A 27,966-nucleotide genomic window follows, 5' to 3' on the forward strand; every position below is an offset into this window, starting at 1 on the left:
CCAAGAAGAGCCCCTATTCAAGAAGAAATAACATATAATCTATGCAACGCAATGCAATTTTGACTTTGTGACTGAAAGAAACCCAAAATTAAAAGTGCAACATAAGTTTATTTTCCAAGTTTAAACAATGGGATCAAGCTTAGGTGAATTTAGATGCCAAATGCAATCCTACAAAAGCTTTTTAAGGTTTGATCCTTTCATGTTTACATTAAAGACAGCATAACTTAAGAGTTGCATTCATAGTAATTTCAATCTCTAGTTTCCTGATCATGTGTGCAATGTGTGTATTGACAAAGGGATTATGATGATAAAGAATATTCTAGCTTCTTATGGGCTCCAAATGAGGGCTTTTACAGGTTTTGAATAACCAGAATATAAACTACAAAGTAATAAAATGGAGGTTTTGCTGTTTTTAGTCAAAGATGCACCTAGAAATCAGCTGCTGCAGGAAGTCATTTAAAGGAAAACATTTTTTTGATTTATACAGTGACAGAGCAGACTCAAACAGATAACAACTTTGTTTAACAGAGTACAGCAAAATTGCGTATTTTTTATACTTTTAAGCTTTCCATTGTGGAACATGCTGGACTTGAAAATGCTGGCAGCCTTTGGGAGACCTCAGAGGTGAGGTCAGGTTCTACGTTCTCCAGGATATGCACATTAAGAGGGCTGCTTTTAATAGTGCTAACCGTGAAATCCACCAATATAAGGTGCAGGCAGTTGTAATCGCTGTCATCATTATCTGACCGGTTTTACTGCAACCTCTCTGATTGCTTTTGTTTGAGACGTCACCTACATTTAAAAAAGCTTAAGAAATAAAACTAGAGCTGATTCAATATGGACAAAAAACATAATCACAATTTGTTTTTGCATTGAATAGTTTTGGTAAGTATCACCATACAGTTTCAAATGAACAATTCAGCTTGTATGACACAATCGGTTTCAATGCAAAACTAAAATAACTAATTGAAATTAACCTTATTAACAACAAATTACATTCAATTTCTAAGCTTGCCATAAACCACACATTATAGGGCTGGACGATATAGGAAAAAGAAACATATCGATAAAATAAAATCATATTGATCGATATCGATAATTATCAAACAATTCAAAACATACATTTTAAGTGCAGCCCTGACCATTTTATGCTGTTGCTTAGCGACCTCGTTTTAGATATAGAACACACAAACACTGAATTCACATTCAACCCTTTAATTATACAACTTTTAACCGAAGCTACAAGTTTTAAAAAAAGAATAGGTGCTCTCTGAACTCTTTGAAGGGGGCGGAGCTTGTTGATGGAGCGTTCCTGGGTCTGCGTTCTGATTGGTTGGGAGGACGTAATGACTGTAATATTAACCTGCATGGCTTAGAGTGCAAAAGGAAGGAAATCTTTTATTCTATTGAACTTTTTATTGACCTTTTTTTCTATCATCGATATACGTCTATTGATGGATATATATCGTTATTGAATTATTGTCCAGCCCTAACACGTTACAAACTAAACATACAACTCCCTTAAGAATTGTGGGAAATTATGAATCACAAGTGTCCATTTGATAAATGATTGTAATGATCTTATTGCCTCTCACTAAACTTCCTTTCTCCGTGTGACGATTACTGGTGGCGGGTGAGTTTATTCCCTGTTTTATTAGGCGTTTGCACATTCTTCATAGGACAGTGGTGCATATGGCACTGCAGTATTTGAATATGCATTTATCGTTAAATATTCAAAAGGAACCGTGTCACACCTCTGCCTTGCTTGCGGCCCAATCTTGTTCTCCTACTGCATCCCTGAGCCCTACTCGGAGGCTCTTTTACTAAAAGGAGTGCTTGCAAAACTGTACGATTTGTCATGGAGACAAAGAAAATACAGATCTTTAAAAATCAGGAAGTTCCAGGACATTAAAGTTCCTGTTTATGTGCATTAGCAGGGACAAAAAGTCACACGACATTAAAAAGTCCCCGATAAATGAAGAGCGTTCCTTAACACCTAGGTTGTAGCTCAGAAAAAAATTAAAAATAGCAGCTTCCTTTGAGGCACGTAAATGGGTTAAAAGTCGCCGGGAAGCACTGATCGCTACAGTAGTAACAGGGTAAGTTATTTCCAAAGTAAGTTAGTTTTAATTTCACTTGTTTCTCCTCCCCTCCGGTGACCAACTGTGTGTTTCATCACAACACGCCCACACAGAAACATAGGACAAGAAGCAAGCTGACAACGACACAGCGACAACACAGAACAGACTCTCACACTGAGTGGAGACAGATTTGCCCTTTGCTTCAGGACAGGGACGGTGGCCAACGTTTGCAATGGGCTAAACGGTTTAAATTCATGATATAGAGACGGAAAATATTATTTAATTCACAGCATAAGAATTAACCAAAAAATTATTTCTTAAAGGATGTCCCTGAGCACTTAAAAAGTACATTTAGGATGAAGTTAAATGATATTTTTTTCACTTTGGGAAGGGCATACAAAGTATAAAATAAAGAGTAGTTTAAACACAGTACAGTTAAGATGTCTGGCCAAAACTTTAAGATTAAGATTTTTCCATGAAACAGACAAAAAAAAATCTTTTGGATTAAAAAAAAAAACAGGACACAGTTCATTAGATGAAACATCAAAGCTTTAAAAGAATTTAATTCCAAAACTTAAGTCAATGTTTTACATTTTTAATCCAAGGAATTTCAAAACCCCTGCCAAACTGAACCCTGTCTGTTTTTAATCTGATTTACAAGGATACAAAATGACCACAATCATGATGACTGAATGGTCTTGAATCTCACACTGATTAATGACAGAGGTTTGGATTCTTTAATTCTGCATACCTAGAACCAGAACCAAACAAGGAGAAGCAGCATTTAGTTCCTATGCTCCACTTATCTGGAACAAACTTCCAGAAAACTGTAAAAGTGCTGAAAGCCTGAGTTCTTTTAAATCAAGATTAAAAACACATCTGTTTAAAATTGCCTTTGACTGTTCTAGTTAAACAGTTTTACAGTTTTTAATGTTCTTTGTTGTTACTACATTCTATCCCTACTTGATTTTATTCTATTTTCTATCTACATTTTATTATTTTGCTATATCTTAATCATGTAAAGCACTTTGTATTGTCTTGTACTGAATTGTGCTATATAAATAAATTTGCCTTGCCTTGCCTTTAACTACGTAATTTAATTATTTCGGGTTTCACTTGCATGTTTAAGCTTGCAGAAGCTATGCTGAAGACATAACAGCAGCGGGTGGCAGCTTTTCTTTCACTTGGTTGGGAACCAACAACCGTAGTGAATATTGAATAGACTATATGGATTTGGACTAAATCCAGAAACAGAGATTGAAATTTGTTGCTTCCATGCAAGCTGAATTACCAAGGTTAAAACAAAATGTCGCTATCCATCTATCCAATGCATTTTTCTAACACGTCTATCCCTTGTGGGATCGTAGGGGTGCTGGTGCCTATCTCCAGCTGTCAATAGGCGAGAGGCAGACTGGCACCCTGGACAGGTCGCCAGTCTAGTGGCAGACAAAATCTCGCTAATTGGAGTTAATTGGAGCGCATCGATGCATAAGGGTATGAGTTTTACCACAGTGTGGGATCACCTACCAGCGGTGATTAAGGCTTATTACCAGTGCAACCTTTCAGCTAAAGTAAAAAAAATAAAGTCCCTGCTCTGTGGCTCATCTGCTGCGTCGTCTTGTGCCGGCGTCTCTCTGCATGCTCACCTGCACTCGCTGGTCGCTGCGGCAACCCCGGAGACACTGTATTCCTCTGGGGAGCCGGTTGCTGTGGCGACAGCAGGTGGGTATCCGTGAGCGGCGACGACGTGACATAGGAGGTAGTTACCAGCGCGCTGCCAGGATTGCTGAACTGCAGTGTGCTCTGATTGGACGCCTGGACGGTGACCGGCATGGAGAAGGTCTGGGGCGCAGCAGAGGTCTGCTGCAGGATAAGATTTTGAGTTAGTCCTCAACCTACGACAAGCTGGAATACATAAGATGGTATAAGGCATCACTTTTCAACTACATTTAGCTGCTCTGTGATTATCATTGTACAATAACTTTATACAAATATAATATCACTGTGTAACAGTTGAAAAAGTGTTAATTTAAACATTTGATACTGCTACTGACATAATACAGGACTGTCTCAGAAAATTAGAATATTGTGATAAAGTTCTTTATTTTCTGTAATGCAATTAAAAAACATGAAATGTCATACATTCTGGATTCATTACAAATCAACTGAAATATCGCAAGCCTTTTATTTTTAATATCGCTGATTATGGCTTACAGCTTAAGAAACCCAAATATCCTATCTCAAAATATTAGAATATCGTGAAAAAGTATACTAGTAGGCTATTCAACTAATCACTTGAATCGTCTAATTAACTCGAAACACTGCAGGGTTTCCTGAGCCTTGAAAAACACTCAGCTTGGTTCAGTAAACTAAATCACAAGTATGGTAGTGGTTAAGAGACGACATAAGATTCTCACAGTAACTGGTGTAGTGACCATGGCATTACTGTCCTTGATTGGCCTGCCAATTCCCCTGACCTGAACCCCATAGAGAATTTGTGGGGTATTGTGAAGAAGAAGCTGAAAGACACCAGACCCAACAATGCAAATGAGCTAAAGGCCGCTATTGAAGCATCCTGGGCATCCATAACACCTCAGCAATGCCACAGGCTGATTGCCTCCATGCCACGCCGCATTGATGCAGTAATCTGTGCAAAAGGATTCCCAACCAAGTACTGAGTGCATTAATGGACATTTTCAAATGTTTGATTTTGCTTTGCTGTTATAATTTTTTTTTTATTTGGTCTGAGGAAATATTCTAATATTTTGAAATAGGATTTTTGAGTTTTCTTCAGCTGTACGCCATAATCAGCGATATAAAAACAATAAAAGGCTTGCAATATTCAGTTGATTTGTAATGAATCCAGAATGTATGACATTTCATGTTTTTTAATTGCATTACAGAAAATAAAGAACTTTATCACAATATTCTAATTTTCTGAGACAGTCCTGTATAGCTGATCATTATCTGTATAACAGCTGTAGAGTTATTTCTGTGGTATTCTTTTTTTATTTAGCTTCAATGACTTATTCAATTTCCACAGAATGACTTTCCGGCTGCCTTGTGACTGGAAATGTTTCCAAACCGATGTCTTTCCTCATCTTTCTTGGAAGCCAGGGGAGAGTGTAGTTGTCTTCCTTCAGCCAGCGGACCGAGCAACCACAGCATTACCGTATGTGCCAGTACGCTAGACTCTGTCACCTTCTCTGGTATCTCATCTAAGCCATTTAAACCACAAGAAAGTGATGGAAGAAAATCTTGTCAGATTTAAACCCTTAGCTGCTGAAAACCTTGGTATAATGGAAACAGCCAGTTTTCCTCACCGTGTAAAGCTAGAATAGATAGATTTTTACATTGATATGGTTGAATATTGACCTGTCATGATTAATTATGGCATCGATTGGAGACAAAGTGTCATATGCAATTTTACATTACTGATTAACGAGTAAAAAAACAACAACTATTAAACATAAAACATTGAGTTAATAAAAACTAGGGCGGTATGATTTTGCCAAAAATCAAAGTTGCGATATATTTCAGCGATTTAATTTTTACTTTTCTCTTTATTAACCCCAAGCAATAAAAATGGCCTGTAGATAAACATCTTTGTAAACAGGGACTATTTAAAACAAGAAATTGAACTGTTTTTATTAATCAGAATATTATTATTCAAGAGAAGCTTGTTGAGTTGGACATCAATCCTTGTTGAACATAAAGTAAAACCAACAAACAACTCTATGTATTAAACAGTTTTACCAGTACTTATTGCTGTGGTGAGATTCCTGAAAGTTTCTGGTAAAAAGTATGGATTATATAAACTCTAAAACAAATAATAAAATTAGATTATCTCACTGTTGCCACTCTCTTCCCTTCCATGTGGAGGTAAACCACCTTAAAAAATATTACCGACACCTGAAGGACTCGTCTTATCCATTAATTGTTACTTAGCCCAAAATTTAAGACCTCTGCGATTTGGAAAATGCATCTTTTGGATTGTGATTATGGTGCAAATGCGATTAATTGTCCAGCCCAAATAAAAAAGGTGAAAAAACTGTCATAATATCTTAAAAACAAAAAGCACAACCTCTTCCCTTGTTTAACCAGGTCTCCCTATGTAACAACATAAATCACCTTCACGTGTGATAAGTCGGTATTCATATTTATAATTTCTACTTTTATATCTATTTTTGTATTACACACTTATTTATTTAAAAAAATATCCAATAAATACCATCAAAAGCTGAAAAATCTTACTCGAAAGAAACCGTGTGTTCTAACATTTAAGTGATTTCCAGGACGGTCCATAAGTGCAGGTTGCAAGAGAGCAAGCTCTGAATTTATAAATTTAACCAAGTTTACTGTTTAAAGTTGGCCTTAGGAACAAAAAGACCAGTTCACGAGAGTAGATTGACAAAAAATACTGGCCATTTTTCTGGATATTAAAACTAAAGCTTAAAAAGTAATGCCCACTTATTGTAGCGCAGCAAAACAAACAAACAAAAAAAAGACAAAAGTCTTCACTCACAAATGAGAAGAGTGATTAGAAATTATTCATCTTGTTTAAGGCACTTACTCCGTAGCGTTTGAAGAGGACATCCAGGTCCTCTGTGGTTTTACGGAACTTGTCGTCATTCAGAGGACTTTGGTCGATGGAGTCTTCGCCGTCCGGCTCGGGACTGTCGCAGCCGTTGAAACCTTTCTTTCTCAAAGTCTAGAAATCAGATCAGAGAAGCAAACACTCAATGAACCTGTGTAGCTTAAGTTAAGCACAGAGTGTTCAGAAATACATTTTAGCAAATGTGAATGTCCCAAATGGGGTCTGGGTTATAATTCTCTGTGCTATAAACAAACCAAACCTGACCATAATAAAGTTAATAAAACCTGAAATATTTTAATTAGGGATGCACGATATATATCGGCCGATAAAATATCGGCCGATATGGTGGAATTTTATATGGGCCCGATAAGTAAATTCTTCCGATAAAAATAGCCGATAAATTAATTAAATGTGGTGGAATTTTATTCAGGCAGAGTAGCCCCAAAGCGGGACAAGACCACTGAGCTATATAATACACTGGAGTGCTGATTTTGCCGAAAAAACTGAAGTCACTGGCCGCCATCTTGCTACTCCCTACTCTCACAGAATCCCGTAGGATTTGGTTGCAACAACAAGCAATTTTCTGGCTGTGTGAAAACGTTTCACAGATAATTCTACAGTCAGTGGATGTACTAACACTATCAACTACTAGGATATTAGGTGCTGAAATATTTTACATGTTATTCATATTAATATATATATGTGTATATATAAGTATGTGTATATGTAAATATGTATATATATGTATACACATATGTAAATATATGTTTTTGTATATTGTTATTTATATATTTATAAATGTTAAACATATATATTTAAATGAATAAAATGCAAAATATTTCAGCACATGACTTTCTCAGTACTTGATATTTGTAGAACATAACATAAAACTATATGGCATTTGACATTTTAAAAGTTTTAAGCCCCCCCTGAACATGAGAAAATCCTCGTTATTCGATGCTGTAGCGCACATATTCCCTAGTTACTGGGGGAAATAGGGAGTACCAATATGGCGGCTGGTGGCTTCAAAGCGACTCGTTCAAACAGACAGTGATTAGCACTCCAGTGTATAATATTGCTCAGTGGACAAGACCTGTGGATTTTGTGTCCCTTACTAACAGGACCCAGGCTTGGCTCCATTATTGCCTGACTATAAATAAACAAACTGGGTATTAGAAGATGACAACAGCATTGCAGTTTGCAAAACCTGTTCAGCAAGAATTTCGAGAGGAGGAAAGAAGGATTTGGGTTTTAACACAACAAATCTAATAGCTCACCTGAAAAATTGTCATCATGGCACTTCATTTTTGAGAATGCACTTTTATTGACTTTATTGAATTTTTATATGCATATGTTAGTACAGATAATTTCATGTTCGAAAATTATTTGACTTGACTCCAGAAATACCTTTGCTGATAGCCTTCTGAACATTTTTTTAAGAAGTTTCACTTTTTTTCTTTGACCTTTGCTGTTGTTATTATTTTTTGACTTCACAAATGCCTTTTGTTGTGCCAGTTCAGACATGACAGAAAGCGGTAACGGACTACGTTACCCATGATGCAATGTGGTCAAAATGGCCACCAACTCATGTGGTCAAAATGGCCACCAACTCCCATCACGCAACACGGCAAAATGGCCGCCGATCAAGGAAACGGCATCAATTCGGGACGTAACGGACTGCGTTACCCATGATGCAATGTGGTCAAAATGGCCACCAACTCCCATCACGCAACACGGCAAAATGGCCGCCGATCAAGATAAGGTTGCTATGGTGATGGCTATAAAAGCCGATCACACACGATGAGCTTCCTTCTTCCCTGGCTTTTAGCCAACCCGAGAAGACACGCACAGCTGATTCCCACGCGTTCGATTGCTCGCTGGACCGAGATTTTTCGACGCAACGGTTATTCCCTGCTTTATAACAGGAGGTCGACTTAAATAAGTACTTTTAAATTCCCTCTGATCAAAAGACTGAGAGACGCCGCATCTCCCAGTGATCGAAGAGGACCCCGCTTTTGTCTGGCCAACAAAGCGACTGTTGAACCCGGAGGAAGAAACGAAGCAGCTTCTTCCCCGTCCCGCTGCAGCCTGTGGACAACTGCGCTCGTCGAAGCGCGTCCAGAAAGCCACACTCGGAGCGTTCCGGACCAGCCCCGAGGCAACTCAAAGTAACGGGGTTTTTCCCCTTTCATTTCTGTCTCACCAACAGGGTGTTTAGAAGTGCCTGGGCAGGCGTAGAACTTTGTAGGTGTTGGTTAATGCTTTTATTCCACGACGAAGTTGGAATTATTTTGCTGAACATTTTCTTTGTACGTGCATGCATTTTACAATTGATTTGCTGTGTTGATTTGTGATCCATCAAGAACCCCGCCGTGGGTTACCGATTTATCTCTTTTCATCTTCTTCCCTGCTTCCCCTCTCTCTCTCTTTTCGCTCCTTATCAGTTTAATTTCTTTGTCCGAGCTCAAGTCGCGGGCTTTGCTTTAAACTCCTAGTTAGCCCCCCCCTCTCGAAACGAGGCATTGTCCCATCAGCGTAAGCGTGGTTACGTTATTAGGACCTCCCCTCATACGTCATCGTAGCAGCCATCTTGGGAGGGTCACGTGTATCTGGACTGTAGGTAGCTTAGCTGAACTAGCTTTGTGTAAGACATCAAAGCGTCCAGTGAGATTCCCGAAGCTGTTCTGTCTGTCAATGCTGATACGTGAAATGCCGATGTTTCGAGGGCGGTGTTAAACAACTTTGAGTTAAGTTAAGATCTGCTAACCGCTCATTTTAATCCATTGTTTATTTTTGTTTTGTTCTTTATTTCCACATATATATTTTGCATGTTTTAGTTTAGTAATGAGTAAGAATTCCAAAGTTGTTTGAATCAGAGAATTACTGTAACAGGGAATTGCTTTTGGTTCAATAAAACCAACCACTGCGGAATAGACATTGTTTTGTGTTCAGTCCAATTCACAGTTGCCTGGGTATTCAGAAATCAGAGCTAACCTCCTTTGGAGTTAACATCTGACATTAATACAGAGACAATATCATTGGATGGTGATAAGGAATAAGGATTTAAACTCTAATTGCAGTTACATTGGGGTTCTCACAGCCTGCTGGATAAACCTGGTCGGTTAACAGTCCGACCTGATCATTTATTCCAGCATAAATGAGTTCATAACAGAAAGTTAACTAATGCATTAGTGGTATAAATACTTATAAGCTTATAGCTAACATCACCACCATTTGAACTATATTTGTTATAGCGAAATTTTGAGTTGAATGATTTATTATTTAAATTATAATACCAAATTATAATTAATAATGATAATAAGCATATTCAACCAGCTTATGGCATAGCATAAATTGGCTTTTCCCGGTGTGGGCTGGAGTCTACTTATTGGCGTTCCTTTAGACTAAATCGAATAACCAGCAACTTATGAATTGAATGAACACAATCCATATTCCAGCATTTTGACTGCTCACCTTGCCAAAAGGACTATTCAGTCATAATTGATTAAGGAGGTATCATTACTAAATATATACGTGTTTGTGGTGGTTTGAGGTTGTTAACCTGGGGTTTGAATATTGATTTCTGGACTGGAAGTCAGCTAGATTGAAATACACAGCAGCCAGCGTCTGCTACTTGTCAATCAGAGTCTGTGTCGTGTTCTGCTTTGAAAAGAGAGACCTTGCCTCCATCTGGTGGCCAGGATAGGTAGTTGCAGTCACGGTTTTAAAGACAGCTTAGATCGCTCAGTGTCCCGGAGGGACAGTTTTGAAAGTCAGTTTCTTTAAACTTACCTTACGGTTACGCCCCTTTGTCTTTTTTTATTTTATTTTATTCATTTTTTTTTCTCTTTCCTCCCTTATCCCCCTTCTGCTCATCATAAGTGGTCAAAATTGAGCTGTGATTTTGAAACTAAGGTTGCAATTTAGCGGTTTTTAACTGTCATTCTTTGCCACCTCTGAAGCTCCAAAACACTTTGCTATTTTCCACACATGTGTAGAGCACCTGTTCTTAAATAACTTACATCACAAACAAAGCCACAGCTTTATCACTTAATTACTGGCCGAAAGGTTAGTGGTCCATGTCACTCAAAGTTAATATTCTCAAAGTTAAACAAGCATATTAACCGTTCCTAAAACAAAGGAGTTGTAAGTCGCAGGGTTGATTTTCCCTTGCGCAGCCTAATTAAACGCACATATTTGAATCCACTTCCCGCGGTAAAGTGAGTCATAGTGCGTGTTTGCTGTTAACAGTTAAAGTGAAGCCACTTAACAGTTGTTGTTAGCAGTTTGTTGTTTAGCGCTGAGCTAAATTAAAGTGTATGCGTTGTTGCTTAGTGCTAAGCTAAAATACAGCGTTGTTATTTGTTGTCTGTCGTTTAGCGCTGAGCTAAACTACAGTGTTGTTACTTGTTGTGTTGTTATCCATAGCTGACAAAGAATGGATAGTAGCGGTTCTTCAGTCAAAGGAGCTGAAGGTCCAAACCATTCCATTGGAATGGAGGTCCAGGATGTCATTAGCTCACTGCTTAAAATGACACCGGACGAACAAACCCGTCTGAATCAGTTTAACATAAAGGACTGTGAGAGGAGAATTCAGGAATTGGTGGAGGAGGTCCAGAGCAAACCTAAACATAGATTGGTAGCAGATGTTTTGGGTGAATTAACTGCGTTATACCACCGAAGGTTAACGCTAGAGACCGATCTGCGTAACAGAGAGGTTGAGATGCGGATCGCAGCTGAGGAAAGAATCAGGGAGCTAGAACAGAGAAATGTTCAGGGCAGCTGTCATCTCACAGAGGAGCGAGAGGAGGATCGCATTAGCTTGCAGACAGAAGGATCTGAGTGTGAGAACTCCAAAGGAAAACATGGAGATCACACCTGGAGGACATTGGAGGAACTGGGCCCTCAGACACCTTCTGAGCGAAGGGTAAGCGAAGGTCAGGACAGATATAGCAGTGTGATACAGAAAGAAATGCCTAAACAACTTACGGTGGCAATCAGGACTGATCCACATGATGTAAATCATGGGAAAACACCTGCTTCCCACCTGACCCCTGACACGGCTCGCTATGATCTTTTCCCCCCACCAGGGCGACGAGAGCACCGTTCCTGGGACACAGGTGAACCCCACTCCTCTGAACTGCGTCCACAGACAAGAGTTCATGACAGGGATGGTCCCCCTGCGTCCCACGAACGGCCGCTGATGCCAGGTAGGTGGTCAGAACTGGAGCCTCCCTCCCACCGTGGTTACCACAGGCAAGAGTCGTCAGGAGAGGACTCAGATGGACCAGCTCCGATCCCTGAACAGGGACTGCGGATGCGTCAACTTGAGTCCCTGGCCCGAGACATAGAGCGTTTTGATCCTAGCAATACAGAATCCACCATTGATGACTATCTCAGAGAGGTAGAGCGCTGTCTGCTAGACTTATATAGCCCCTCAGCTCGAGAAAAGTTGAAGCTTATCTGGAAAACCACGTCCAGAAGTGTCCATGTTTTCATAGAAAGCCTCCCTCCAGCTACACGTGACCGTTATTCAGCTCTTTGTCAGGCTTTAAGAGAAGAATATTCGGCGTTTACAGACCCAGCTTCGGCCACTCTTGGAGCTTTTGCAATTCAGCAAAAGAGAACTGAAGCACCAAAAGAGTACTACCGTCGCTTGCGGGCTGCTTACTTTCAGGAACGAAATGCTCCCGGCTTGGAGGAAGACCACACTTTCAAATCTTTGTTCCTCCATAATCTTCATGAAGGCGTGCGTTATGAGGTTACCATGCATTGTAGAACCAAGAAACTTACCATGCAGGAAATCAGGAAATACGCGCAGGTGGCATGGGAAACACGTGTCCGGCCCAACAAAGGAGCCGATAGTGATAAAAGGGTTCTGCAGATTCAAGCCGAACCAGAAAAGAGTTTAGGTCTGGAGGGACATGAGATGCCTCCCTTCAAACCTAAAACTAGATTTGGCCCTAAGAAGCAACATGGTTTTGAGCCGCCGCAGAAGAAAGCTTCCCAGGATAGGAGAGGTCAGCATGGCAGCATGGAAGGTGAGAGGTTTCAAAAATGGCACAGGCCGGATCCAGCTCGATACGGTAAGCAAGCTGACAGGCCAGGAAAGCCGAAAAGCACACATGACAACAAAGGCTGGAACCTGCGCATGGAGGAGTCAATGAGAAAGGAGATAGAGGAGACTTTTCGCAGGTTGCTAGCCGAAACAGTGCATCAGATCGCGCCGCAGCCGTCCCAGCCATCACCCAATCCTGCCGACCCTCCAGGTAAGCCAGGCCCAAAACCCCAGCCAGCATGACTAGGCGTGGAGCAGGCTTCCCCTTCTAACAGAGTTTATCTGATTAAGGGGGGGGACCAACCGAAAAATCACCAACAACCTTCTAAGATCCCATCAGCAGGTGATCAGAAAGCCCCTTTTCTAAGGTTTCTAGGTGAGCTAAACCATCATGAAAATGCACACCGCTTATACTGCTCGACAGTTATCGGAGGATGTGTAACTGCAAATGCTCTTTTAGACACGGGTTCCGAGATCAGTCTAATGTGCTCAGATTTGTTTGATGAGGTGACCAGAGCTATGGTGTCTCTTGGGAAACCGTTCCAGGTGGAGACCTGTGACGTGGGCATCACCAGCTACACTCAGGATCAGTCATGCATCACCAAACGGGCGTGGTTAGACATCACTTTCCGTGACATGACCCTGGTGCACCCCATCTACATATGTACTTTGGACACAGAACCTTTTCTTGTGGGTCAGGACCTGTTGAACAGGTTAGCCCCACTCATTGACTGCTATCATGGTCATCTTTGGGCCCAAGTGGGGACTCCCAAGCCCCTCACTTCTGGAAGTGGACTGTCCGTCCCTATCAACCAGGTGACATGCTCTGAGGAGCCCAAAGAACTTTTAGCACCATTTCTGCCTTCCACAGAGCCGATTTCCAAATCCTCTGACACACCCCTGCTTGAGCTGAACAACCGCTCAGCTTACCTTTTAGTGGAGAATCCAACTCGCATGCCGATCCAAGTGGTGGCGAAGAAACCTGGGGTGCTCATCGAAAGCTCTTTCCACGACTTTGAGCTGAGCATTCCCGTCATCGGAGACCTGCCCTTATTCTTGACTGGCAGACAGGACTCTCCAGACACCGTGTTTACCTTTCCTTCCAGCATGATCCAAATCAGGCGACATGAAGCTCGGCCTGCTGGATCCATTTGTGGTGCAACGCTTGAAGCTGAAGGAAATCTGTTGGTGTATGCGATAGCAACCAACCCAACAGAACCAGCACCAAATCAACCAGAGAATTGGGACTCACCCACTGAGCCCTGCCCTGGCTTCGAAACAGAAATCATGCAACAGCTGGAAAAAGCTGATGCACTGACCACTGAAACAGAGGAAACAGCACTTAAGGAGCTGTTTTATGAGTTTCAGCCCATTCAGCCCAAAGATTCAAACGAACTTGGGATCCCACTGACACACATCCATGACTCACCAGTAGGAGAACACAGAAGCTGCAAAGCTAATCTGAAAACTCTCCAACAGGTGGCGTCCCGGCCCTTAACGGCCCAGGACACCCAGGAGTATGTACAAGGCTGCTTAACCTGCAGCCAGTTACAACCCACACGGCCACTAGACCGAGCCCTGCTTCAGCAAAGGGGGGTTACATTTCCGTGGTCACATTTGCAGACTGACTGGATCGGTCCAGTCCCCAAATCGTCAAGAGGTAACAGATATCTTTTGACAATAACAGGCAGTTTCACAGAATGGGTCGAATGTCTGCCGGCACCGAATGACACCGCTGTCACCACAGCAGCCCTGCTGCTAAATCACGTTTTCAGCCGGTGGGGCCTTCCCCTGTCCATCGACTCGGACAGAGGAACGTCAAACATTATGACCGTGCTTTTCAACATGTTGGGCGTGGAAGTTAAATTCCACATCACCTACCGCCCACAGTCATCCGGACAGGTGGAGCGAATGAACTGCACCGTGGTCAGCATGTCAAAGGAACATGCCAGCAGCCATGACAGGGACCGGGATACAAAGCTTCCCCTGGTCCTAATGCTAGTCCGCTCTACCTCACCATGCTCCACAGGGGTGACACTTTTCCAGATGATGACAGGAAGGCAAAGGACACTTCCCCTGAATCTCATCTACCAGCCCGAAGACGTCAGTGTGACAACCGTCTACACGGCACACCAGTGCGTCACTGACTTAAAAGACCGTCTCCGAACGACTTTCGCGTGGCCTCGAAAGAACCTAGAAGCCAGCGTGCAAAGTCCAGAGTACAAATGGGTTCATGCGAACCAAATTAAATCGTCCACCAAACTCTCCTCGCAGGGAAGGGAGCCTAACTCCGCCCCGCCGAAGAGAACAATGCATAGCATTAAATAGGACAAGTGCATGTTCAATCAGGACACTTTAAACATGCACTAAATAAAGCAAGTGTCCATACATAACTTCACGTCTATAATTTCACACTCAGCCATAACACCATGCATTGCTTTGGAAACGCTCACAGAAGTGGTAAAGAATGACATGATGTATACTCAGGTTGTTAGAGATTTAATGCAGGACCTCACTCGAGAGGTTAGCTCATCCATAAATAGCCTTGCTGAAGGACGGATTCCTCTGTACCTGGTACCAATAGATTTGGTCGAAAAGGTTCTCAAATCTGCCTCTGGTGAAACACTGCAACCACCACAAATACACCTGGCGTACAGCCTAGGTAGTGCAATTCCAATATTTGTTAATCCTGACAACTTGGAGATAGGATTTATGCTAAACCTTCCCATCATTGAAAGAGCTAATGTGTATAGGTTTTGAATCAGTATTGAATGTCGGTTTTTGGCAAGGTGAGACCCACGTACACCTACAAACTCCCTCAATATTGGCCTATCATGATGCTGACCCCAAACTTTATTTAGTCACTAATTTGGATTTGTGTACCAAAACCAAAGACATCCACTGGGTATGCCCAAGCAACCCATTTATCAGAGACGTTACCAATTACCTGTGTGGTCTAATGAATCTCCTGAACAAAACTGTCAGGCTAGAATGACCCTTAAAGATGCAGGTGTGGAAACCAAAATTGAGCGGGCAGGTAACCGCTGGCTCGTTAGCACCCCAGAGGCAGAAGCCCTGTTATCCTACGAGCAGCATGACACAGTTACTAGACTAAAACTGCCCAACCAAACCATTTTCTGTTCCCCACCTCAAGGTGCTCCAGTCCACGTTGGAAACATGGTTCTGCATCACCTTGACGTTGATAAATATGACTCAGAGAGTGAAATAATAGATGTCTTTAAGGGATACAATTTCAGCATTGATGTCGGCATTGAAAGACAGCTTTTACTTGCAGGCACCCAGCTGATTAAATTCAGTCTCACTCCATCAGAGTTGAGCTCGGCCCCTCTGCTTCGCTTCCCCAGAGCTACAGAGCCGACCGACACTCACATTATGACCATTATTGTGGTTCTCCTTGTATTTGGATGGGCCATCACTACCGCGATGGCGTATGCAGCATACAAGCAGATCAAACAGTTGCAAACCAGGATTGACGCCCTCACCTTTGTCGCTCCCAGGTTCGTAGCACCAGCTCCTTGAAGGCCATAAGCTTAATAGACTACGAACCGCTGTCTCTTTCCTTTCCCTTTTTCCCTCTCTCCTTTCTTTGGTTCAAAGTTCAAACCTGATGACCAATGAATGTATTGACAATGGTGATTGTGAAGTTTGCATTTCTTTTTCTTTTTTTTTTATTACTTTATTGTTGCCTTATTAGCCAATAGAAATGACTAGCTATAGCTTAGTCCTGCCCAGGCTAGGTCACTGACCCAGGCACAATGAATGCTTTGTTTTCCTCCTCTTGGATGATGAACTGAACTGCATGAATCCCAATGGACTACTAGAAAGACTATTAGGTTGTTCCACTCATGCACAATGGATTTTCGTCACGCCAGAATGGACTTGGTTGTAGCTTTAAAGACTGTGACCAGCATCCCACTCTTCAAAGCTAAAGGGGGGTATGTTGTGCCAGTTCAGACGTGACAGAAAGCGGTAACGGACTACGTTACCCATGATGCAATGTGGTCAAAATGGCCACCAACTCATGTGGTCAAAATGGCCACCAACTCCCATCACGCAACACGGCAAAATGGCCGCCGATCAAGGAAACGGCATCAATTCGGGACGTAACGGACTGCGTTACCCATGATGCAATGTGGTCAAAATGGCCACCAACTCCCATCACGCAACACGGCAAAATGGCCGCCGATCAAGATAAAGTTGCTATGGTGATGGCTATAAAAGCCGATCACACACGATGAGCTTCCTTCTTCCCTGGCTTTTAGCCAACCCGAGAAGACACGCACAGCTGATTCCCACGCGTTCGATTGCTCGCTGGACCGAGATTTTTCGACGCAACGGTTATTCCCTGCTTTATAACAGGAGGTCGACTTAAATAAGTACTTTTAAATTCCCTCTGATCAAAAGACTGAGAGACGCCGCATCTCCCAGTGATCGAAGAGGACCCCGCTTTTGTCTGGCCAACAAAGCGACTGTTGAACCCGGAGGAAGAAACGAAGCAGCTTCTTCCCCGTCCCGCTGCAGCCTGTGGACAACTGCGCTCGTCGAAGCGCGTCCAGAAAGCCACACTCGGAGCGTTCCGGACCAGCCCCGAGGCAACTCAAAGTAACGGGGTTTTTCCCCTTTCATTTCTGTCTCACCAACAGGGTGTTTAGAAGTGCCTGGGCAGGCGTAGAACTTTGTAGGTGTTGGTTAATGCTTTTATTCCACGACGAAGTTGGAATTATTTTGCTGAACATTTTCTTTGTACGTGCATGCATTTTACAATTGATTTGCTGTGTTGATTTGTGATCCATCAAGAACCCCGCCGTGGGTTACCGATTTATCTCTTTTCATCTTCTTCCCTGCTTCCCCTCTCTCTCTCTTTTCGCTCCTTATCAGTTTAATTTCTTTGTCCGAGCTCAAGTCGCGGGCTTTGCTTTAAACTCCTAGTTAGCCCCCCCCTCTCGAAACGAGGCATTGTCCCATCAGCGTAAGCGTGGTTACGTTATTAGGACCTCCCCTCATACGTCATCGTAGCAGCCATCTTGGGAGGGTCACGTGTATCTGGACTGTAGGTAGCTTAGCTGAACTAGCTTTGTGTAAGACATCAAAGCGTCCAGTGAGATTCCCGAAGCTGTTCTGTCTGTCAATGCTGATACGTGAAATGCCGATGTTTCGAGGGCGGTGTTAAACAACTTTGAGTTAAGTTAAGATCTGCTAACCGCTCATTTTAATCCATTGTTTATTTTTGTTTTGTTCTTTATTTCCACATATATATTTTGCATGTTTTAGTTTAGTAATGAGTAAGAATTCCAAAGTTGTTTGAATCAGAGAATTACTGTAACAGGGAATTGCTTTTGGTTCAATAAAACCAACCACTGCGGAATAGACATTGTTTTGTGTTCAGTCCAATTCACAGTTGCCTGGGTATTCAGAAATCAGAGCTAACCTCCTTTGGAGTTAACATCTGACATTAATACAGAGACAATATCATTGGATGGTGATAAGGAATAAGGATTTAAACTCTAATTGCAGTTACATTGGGGTTCTCACAGCCTGCTGGATAAACCTGGTCGGTTAACAGTCCGACCTGATCATTTATTCCAGCATAAATGAGTTCATAACAGAAAGTTAACTAATGCATTAGTGGTATAAATACTTATAAGCTTATAGCTAACATCACCACCATTTGAACTATATTTGTTATAGCGAAATTTTGAGTTGAATGATTTATTATTTAAATTATAATACCAAATTATAATTAATAATGATAATAAGCATATTCAACCAGCTTATGGCATAGCACTTTGCAGTTAAGCCATAGATTTGTTCAGTAATTTTTAAGGGATGCTCATTGTATTCTAAATTGATTTGCGTCTTTTGTTATTAAAAGCAAATTACAACTTTTTTGTGTGATGGTATAAAAAAAAATAAACATTTGAAGAGCCAAAACGTTTTGTTTGCTGTTATAAATAAGCCACAGCTGCTAAATAATTAGTTTTTCATAGCACAAGGTGCAGATTATGCAAAAACTATATTGAATATGAATTTATCGGAATCGGTATCGGCAATGAAAAGCAGAAAAATATCGGTTATCGACAGCGGTTGAAATTTCTAATATCGTGCATCACTAATTTTAATAAATACCATGTAGTGCCTCAGCCGTTTCTGTTTAAGAGTTTTGTTGCACTTCAAATAAAAGTTTTGACCACTGACTGATGAATTGGAGCAGAGTCTTTTTTTATTTTCTAGATGATTTTTTTTTTAAATCTAACAGACATGCGGCACGTGTCGTCTTGTTGCTATCTCGCTAGGCTAAAATTGCTCAAATTTGCTACATTAAAAATGTCACCCCTCAGGTGGAGGCAGGTAAGACGAACTTACCTCGATGATATCTGCGTTGGTCCGGCTCTCGTGCGGCTCGTTGTACTCCGTGTATTTGAGCAGGACCTTGTCCATGTCGGTGCTGGCATACTGGAACAGCTTGTTGGCGTGGTTGAAGATGATGAGCGCTATCTCGCAGTCGCACAACACACTCAGCTCGTAGGCTTTCTTCATCAGGCCGAACTTTCGCTTTGTAAACGTGACCTGAAACACAACGGAGCAAAGAGGTTTTTAGTGGGGGACAACAGAGCGGAGGCCGACAATTAGAAGCCAACAGCAGGTCGACCAGTTTTCAAACACCTGGTTAGACGTGCCGCCATTTTGAAATCGCTCACATCGTTAAACAGAGAAAAGGAATCACTAAGATACTTATGTCACCAACAGATTTAAGACAAACACAACCATAGCACAACATTTTAAATTTCTCTTGATAATCAATGATTTTTTTGACCAATTATGAGGACTGATGGGGGCTTATCCTCAATTTGGTCCTTCAGTTTGAAGAAAAAAAACAAAACAAAAGAGCTTGAAGCGGTCCTTGCAGGTGGACATTGCTAACTGGAGACACATGACCACATTCTCCTCCAGTAGTCCATGAGTGGATTATGTAAACTATTTTAAATCCTGGTTATCAGAGCAGGTACAAACTACTCCCATTGTAGGTTTAAGCTGCCATTGTTGTTTTTTTCCTGCATTTTTTATTTTGGCAAAAGTACAAATTGGCAAATGGATGAAATGACCAGCATGATAAAGTAACAACAGTCACAAAACCACAGAAATAAAACTCTACTCTGTGTATTTTCATTCTTCTGAATTTTAAAAATAAAAGGAGCGATCGATACAAAACTATGAAACTACTTTTCAATCATAATTAAACATATATTTCCCTTTAATTCTTTAGTATCAAATAATAAAAAAAAAAAGTATAACTTTTTTTTTTTAGAAAGTATATAAACGTTACAACCTGCTGATTTTACTCATTTAAACTAATAAAGCTTAACTTGGTAACAAATCATGTCACTGTATATGAAAAATGCTGCTTGATTTTGTGTTTTCTTTTACATGTGAATAACTTTTGGAGCAGATAACTTTTTAAAATATTATTTTCTTCACGTTTTAGCCACCTACAATATAACCCTATATGTCCAGATTTAGACAATACAATGTATTTTATTTTCATATGGTCCTAATTAATGAGAGTGAATGATTGTGTATTGATCAATAATTTAAAACAACGAGATTGCAGCATGCAGGGTATAGATTGCTAAAAAGTTTAACTTTGTTTTTTTCTGCAGACAAAACATTTACAAAGACGGACAGAATCTGAAATTCCAAACAATAAATGTTCTGGATCTTAAACATTTAAGACAATTAATAAATGTTAATTTGATTAAAGGTAAAAAATTGCCACTCCAATATGACCTCTTCCAAAGTAATTCAGTTAAGTTCAATAAAAACTGGGTTTTCACTGTTTAGTGTTATGCAAAAGTTATTTCTGTGTGGTGCTCAGGGATGGTTTGTGAATAAGCGTGAAATAAATTAAGAGTCTCCTCCTCAAACTATGTGAGAAAACAAACTATTGGGAAGATTCTGGCTGCAACACCGCATCAAAATAAAGAGCAACAATCAAATGCTGTGTTTAACAAAACTGGCCTGTCTGCAGACGTTCTGACGGCCCATATGAGGAAAGGAGGACTGCATTTTAAAAATGGTACAGGAACAAATAAAAATATTTATTAGTCTGATGAAAATATAATTTAACTTTTCATCTATTCTAAAAAGAATAAAAAAAAAAACTAAAGTGGTGGATCCACCAGTGTGAAACAAGGTGGCACATCTCTTCCAGAGCAGATAAATTAAGGTAAAACAAGAACTTAGAAGAATTTGGACCAAGGAAACCTTTACTTTACTGCAGAAAATATAAGCCTACCTAAATCATATTGTTACTGTATGATACTCTGCACAAACTAAGGCTCCACAATGCCTCTATTAGTAAGATACTAAGTAAACTCGTTGCTTCTGCACAACTAGCACAATATTAGTGTGAAACATTCACACTGATACTGGTGAGAAGTCTATAAACGACTCATATTAAGTCGGTTCCAAACTAAAATCTATTCTCAGCAGCTGGCATCTGCTGCAGATAAACATGTGATATCCCCAGAATGTCTGAGGTCAACAGGATATTTCTTGTTTTCATTTTCTGGGTGGGTGGGGTTGTCATGGATTTGTTGCTTTTCGCTTTTTAAAAAAAAAGTCGCCTGTGGGCTCGGAAAAGTTTCGAAATATAGCAACAAAAGATGCTAAATGGCCAATACTGGACTGTCTCTTCCCTCCTGAGACCACTGCCAGAGCACCTTGGGCTAGACGCTAACCAGCTTCGCAGCCAAACAGGAAGGAGCGGATTGTGTTGATTTTTCAAAATAAAATTCATATGAAAATTCCATGATATTGAAATTCATTTCAAACTCTAATTATGGTTAGTATATGTGTACAAATATATGCTGATAGATAGATAGATAGATAGATAGATAGATAGATAGATAGATAGATAGATAGATAGATAGATAGATAGATAGATAGATAGATAGAGATAGATAGATAGAGAGATAGATAGATAGATATTCAGCTTGTGGAAAGAATACCAGACAACAACACAAATTTTGCTACAGCTCTAGCATGTTAGCCAACATATCCATGATGGATTTATTTAGTTTGTTCTAAACATTTTGGTTAAACCTCCTGATATTCAAAACCGTGGCCCACACTGCAAAAACTGAACAAATAATAAGTAAAGTTTTCTTGAAGTTAGTGTATTTATCCTTGATTTGAGCAGGAAAATAAGATGATCTGCCAATGGAATAAGATTTGTTCACTTAAAATAGGAACAATTCATCTCCATCATCTTATTTCAGGTGTAGTATATCTAATTATCTCATTTTAGGGGTGAAAATACTCATTCCATTGGCAGAAAATCCTATTTACCTGCTCAAATCAAGGACAAATGCACTCATTTCAAGAGAGTTTTACTTATTTTTCGTTCCCTTTTTGAAGTGCAGAAAAATCTTTCCACAACCCCACAAAAAACAAGAAGACACACACACTGAAAAAACTGACTTTTTGGTGTAGTAAACTCTATTACAGTATTCGTCTTAATTTCTACTTTGTATTTTTAAGTTTCTGTAAGAACTAGAATTTCTGAAGTAAAATTAAACCTTTTTTTTAAGTAATACATGAATTTTGGAGAAAGAGTAAGTTTTACTTAGATTTCCTTAAACTATTTAAATGCTTAATAGTAGTATGAACATAAACCTACAAATACTGCATAAACTTTACTCAAAAAATGTTGCGTTTCGAAACGGTCGCAAGCGCATGCGCACTGTAGCTCACAGCAGGACCGCTTCTGCTCCGAGTCCAGACGTTACAGGATCACACACAGAGCAAGAGGTGGTCCCGACGACAGTCATTCATCAGGTAAGTTATTATTACTCTGCTTTAAATTTGTGATAACAGCTAAGTTTGCGTGTAGTTTCAAGTGAAATATGTCACTGTTCATAAGTTTATTAACTGACGTAGAACATGTTTCTGTTCTTTGTAAAACTTTTGGCGGCAACATAGAAGTAGCTAGCGTTAGCTTAATTCGACTGGGAGCGAGACGAGACGTTAACTTTTGCCCGGACCGACTCGCGAGGGGGGGGTGGGGGGGGAGAGAGACGTTAAGTTTTGCGCGGACCGACTCGCGGGGGGGGGGGGGGGGGGGGGGGGGGGGGGCGCGAGACGTTAACTTTTGCCCGGACTGACTCGCGGGGGGGGGGGGGGGGGGGGGCGGGGGGCGCGAGACGTTAACTTTTGCCCGGACCGACTAGCGGGGGGGGGGGGGAGACGTTAACTTTGGCGGGGGGGGGGGGGGGGGGGGGGGGGGGGGGGGGGGGGGGGAGAGACGTTAAGTTTGGCGCGGACGGGGCGGGGGGCGCGAGACGTTAACTTTTGCCCGGACCGACTAGCGGGGGGGTGGAAGACGTTAACTTTGGCGGGGGGAGGAAGACGTTAACTTTTGCCCGGACCGACTCGCGGGGGGGGGGGGGGGGGGGGGGGTCTCTCCGCTTGCCACTTAGAAAACTGTCCACTCGACAAGCCAGTCACAGTTTTTTCCATCTAATCAGAGTATGGCTTGCAAATACTGCAATCGGATGGTTAAAATCAAAATGCTGCAGCTTTTGGCAGAAATGACTAAACATAACGGTGGGATTGAAGAAAAAGCATAAACAGTTGAATATTTTAGCCTAAATTTACTAGGCTAAATATTCAACTGTTTATTTCTTTTTCCTTTTTTTTCTTCAATTACTCCCCCCTCCCCCCCCCCTCTCACTGCGTGCTCTGATTGGTTTGTGCATGTTCAAGTCAAAGGCACAAAATAACTCCATAGTAGCATCGCTGCGTCGTGCTGTGCGAAGCCCACCGCTACCCCCTCGTGCCACCCATCAATACTCATAATAAATTGAATATATTTTCTGTACATTTCTGTTATTACTGTAAATATGCCTGTCAATATGCATGCCTGCCAATGCATTAAAGTGACTGACAGTACTGCACACTGCATGGCAGTGTCTTATTAAAATATTTTTCTATTTATCAACAGGAAGCAAATCACATAAAAACATTATCCTCATTATTCAGGTAGGTGGGAAAATAATGTATGCATGATAGAATATTGTCTTATATTTGCCCTTACTCATCTATCAAAATGTAATATTAAAATTGTGGCTGAATATTTTTGAACATTGTTTTAATACCACAAATTGTGTCTGTTCTTTTTTAGTGTCCTTTGGAGGAGCCAGTGGACTTTGTAGACGGTTGGACTTGAGGTCTAGGGAGAGGAGGTAGAGGAGGAACCGTTATTCGCAGCCTTATACTGTACCTCGGGGAGAAGGAGGAGAAACTTATTGAAGACTGCTTGGTATGGCATAATTTTAATCATTTAAAAATAAATTTTTATGGCGGACTAAAGGGACATTGTGTAGGAATTACTGACATCTACCGTTGCGGTTGTATTTTGATATAATAGAAATCATATTGATTGATATCGATAACTATTAACAAATTCAAAACAGATATTTAAAAAGAAGCCCTGGCCATTTAATTTTGTTGCATAGCAACCTATTTTTAGATAAAAACACACAAACACAGACTGAACCTTTTATTCAACCACCTTTTTACCAAAACTGCAAGTTTTTAAAAAAGAAAAAAGTACGCATTCTCTTTGAACTCTTTGAAGGTGGCAAAGCTCGGTTCCTGGGCCTGCGCTGTGATTTGTTAGTATGTAATGAATTAATATTAACCCACATGTCTAAAATGCAAAAGGGGGGAAAATTGTTTTTCTATTGAACTTTAATTGACCCTTTTTTTTCTCCATCATCGACATATGTCTATAGATTGATGTATATCGTTATTGAATTATTGTACAGGCCTAGCAGACAGCAGATGGACAACAGCCGCTGCATGTAGCGGCATAAACAAGCCTCTATGCAAAGAAGTGGTCCGTCAGCACAAGGCAAAACATGGCAATGTTGTATTGTTTTCCTGATTCAGGTTTACCAGCCTTCTTTCGACTGCTGTGACTAAAATGACACCTGGTTTGTTACTGACAGCCATCGGCCCAGCTGCACATAAATGCAGCATCAGTGTAACACATCATTACTGAACGTATAAACATGGCGACACGATATGGCAGCCAGCACAGAGCTTTCCATGTATATCCATATATATACAGTATAAATCATTATTCAGAGCTTATTAGAACACTTCAGTCTGTTGATAGGTGTACTTAGTGATTAATAAAAAAATACTTTTTAACTATTTGATTTTAAAGGGCTTCACAGTGGTGTGGTGGTTAGCGGTGGTTAGCGCTGGTGCCTTGCAGCAAGAAGGTTCTGGGTTCAAATCCAACCCTTCCTCCCACAGTCCTAAAACCATGACTATTAGGTTAACTGGCTTCTCTAAATTGTCCTTAGGTGTGAGTGTGTGCGTGAATGGTTGTTTGTCTCTGTGTTGCCCTGCGACAGACTGGCGACCTGTCCAGGGTGTAACCGCATGAGGGACTAAGTGGGTTAGAGGAGGGATGGATGTTTGATTTTAATAGATAACAGGAGATGTTATCTCCTTTACACAATGTCCCATTAAACGTTCAAATTAAGAAGAAAGTAGTCAAACAGATGTATTCTTGTGTTCTTTCTTCCCTGATAAAGAAGTCACTTTATTCATGCAGCTTTTTTATTTGTTTCTCGAATAAAAGAATAAACATTCTTTTTTGTTGTTGTGCATTACATGCAGGAGGACAGCTGGAGTGACGTCAATAAACATATCCTGAAAATACATGTTCTCCACGGTGCTGATGAGGATCCAGTTGATGTCTCCATCCTTGAAGGCCTGGAGATTTTGGCAGCATTCAACAGTACTGCAAAAGCCTGCTCGCTCCTCCTGGGACTGAAATATGCCCTGAACTTGGCATACCCTTCACTGATCTCTATTTATTCACTGGATTGCTGATTCGCCGTTGTTAGTACACATCTCTGTGAAGCCACCAGCCGCCATATTGGTACTCTTTATTTTCCCCCAGTAACTTGGGAATATGTGCTCTACAGCATTAAATAACGAGGATTTTCTCATGTTCAGGGGAGGCTTAAAACATTTAAAATGTCAAATGCCATATACTTTTATGTTATGTACTAAAACTATTAAGTACTGCGGAAGTCATGTGCTGAAATATATTGCATGTTATTTATATACACGCACACGTATATATAACATGCAATATATTTCAGCACATGACTTTCTCAGTACTTAATAGTTTTAGTACATCCACTGACTAGAATTACCTGTGAAACGTTTTCACTCAGCCAGAAAACTGCTTGTTGTTGCAACCAAATCCTGTGGGATTCTGTGAGAGTAGGGAGGAGCAAGATGGCGGCCAGTGACTTCAGTTTTTCAGGCAAATCAGCACTCCAGTGAATAGAGATTAGTGATACCCACCCACTTTGCACTACACTTTTGAAGTCTTCCAAAAATTTGGATGGATTTAAACTGTCCCCAAAAGTAAACACCTTGAAGTTTAAGTTGCTTTCCTACATGCATTTATGACTTTGCCATCTTAGAGGAGGAAAATGTGGCATCAAATGCCAATAATTAGCAGTGGGTTCCATTTAGTGTTAGTGGAAGATCGCCTTGTCATTAATGTGCACTTTTAATGTACATGTACATAATTATGTACATAATCTATACTCCACTGCTCAAAGTGTAAGTGGTTGTTTCTGTTCTGACCCTCGACCAGAAGTTATTTTAAGCATGTTTGTTTAAGTTAAACATTCTTGATGTGACATACGAGTATATTTCTGTAATGAATCTTGATGCTCAGTTTTAGAGGATTGTACTTTTTTCTTTTATTACATATTTAAATAGTACTATTCCAGTTAGACTGTCAAATTTCTTGCTGACCCATGACAGATTGCAATTTAAAACAATAATGTATTTGCCATCTTTGTTAAACTGTTTAAAATTGAGAAATAAACTGTTTATTGTATAGACTATTGGTTCAATTTATTTGGTAACATTTATCAAAATAAAACTGGCAATGATTACCTAATATTAGTGAGTAATATTAACATAATGAAGCAAAGTAAATGTCAAGCACAAGAAAATAATAAAATCTACTTAATTACTTCATAACAGCAAATTCTACAGGAATATAAAATTTACTTAAAATTTTGAGTAAAATGCAAGTTCACTTTACTTATTTTTTTTAATAAATCTAACTTACAACTTGGATGTAATTAAGTAAATGTTACTTAATATCTTCACAACTGTTATGTATAATGGAAAGTAAAATTTACTTGATACTGGCAAGTGAGCGTTACTTAAAATTGCAGCATTAAATTTTACTTAAATAATTTGAGTGCAAATACTTACAATATATTTTTTAAGTAAATCTTATGAGTCGTTTTTTTCAGTGCAAGTTGTCAGCACGGATTTGCAAAATAAACTGAAAGCGCAAAGTGGAAGAGATGAGAGGTGAGCTGGGATTGGAGGGATTTGGGTTGATTGGAGCTGAATTAATTCAGGTATCCCAATGACAGACGATGTGTCAAATGTTTTAGGATAATTATGCTTTTAACACTTTTGGTGAATCATAAAACGACAATTTTCTTTTTGTCCTTTTTAGCACATTAATCAAACAAACAAAACAGAAACGAACATAAAACCGTCTGTTTCATAGCAACGACTCACCTGCTTGTTCCTTTCGTCAGTGATCCTCTGGATCTGAATCTTTTTCCTCCCCATTATGCTTTGTAGTCGTGAACACAAACGTTGCGGTGAGTCAAGCGGAAAAGTGGCTCTCTGAAGATGAGTATGGAAGTGAAGCAGAAACACACTCAAACACGGTCATGCATTTCGAGGACATGCGTGCACGTGCATTTCTGTGTCCAGGTGGGATGAGGCAACGCGGTTAACTCCTGCACCGAGAGGGCAGCGGCGATGAAGAGCAGGCGCTGCAACGATATGGGACGCGGAGCAGTGGAGGGGGGTCCTCAGTTCATCTTTTATTCAGCGGGGACTGATGTGTGCAGCTGCTGCGGCACGGAGGATGTCACTCCTCTCCTGCATAAGGAAAAGAAACAAAATATGTATTCATTAAACAGCATTTTATCAGATTATTGGGTGCTATAATGTTAAAAACAAAGAGCTAATGCTCAGTTGAAACAGCATGTGAACAAAGACCAGTTTACTGATTATGAGGGCAGGGGGGGGGGGGGGGCACCCTATTCTCTGCACCTGGAACAAACTAAAGGCCC

The 27,966-nt window shown here is 40.6% G+C and overlaps 1 protein-coding gene and 1 long non-coding RNA gene across 2 annotated transcripts; one reads left to right on the plus strand and one right to left on the minus strand.

Moving 5' to 3' along the window:
• On the minus strand, positions 1 to 27,769 carry LOC118556378 (myocyte-specific enhancer factor 2D homolog; the record flags this gene model as incomplete). The annotated part of the gene is given in 5 exon segments (XM_036134532.1): positions 1 to 13; positions 3,728 to 3,944; positions 6,655 to 6,792; positions 19,121 to 19,324; positions 27,401 to 27,769. Coding segments are annotated over 5 exon segments (626 nt in total), but the record flags the coding sequence as incomplete, so codon positions are not given.
• On the plus strand, positions 23,487 to 25,975 carry LOC118562263. Its single transcript, XR_004930549.1, has 3 exons — positions 23,487 to 23,797; positions 23,940 to 24,077; positions 25,451 to 25,975. It is a non-coding gene; the product is annotated as an uncharacterized LOC118562263 (long non-coding RNA).
• Positions 27,770 to 27,966: the final 197 nt, after the last annotated feature.

Source organism: Fundulus heteroclitus, unplaced genomic scaffold (assembly GCF_011125445.2).
Source record: "Fundulus heteroclitus isolate FHET01 unplaced genomic scaffold, MU-UCD_Fhet_4.1 scaffold_845, whole genome shotgun sequence".
In the NCBI taxonomy this organism is placed as follows: domain Eukaryota; kingdom Metazoa; phylum Chordata; class Actinopteri; order Cyprinodontiformes; family Fundulidae; genus Fundulus; species Fundulus heteroclitus.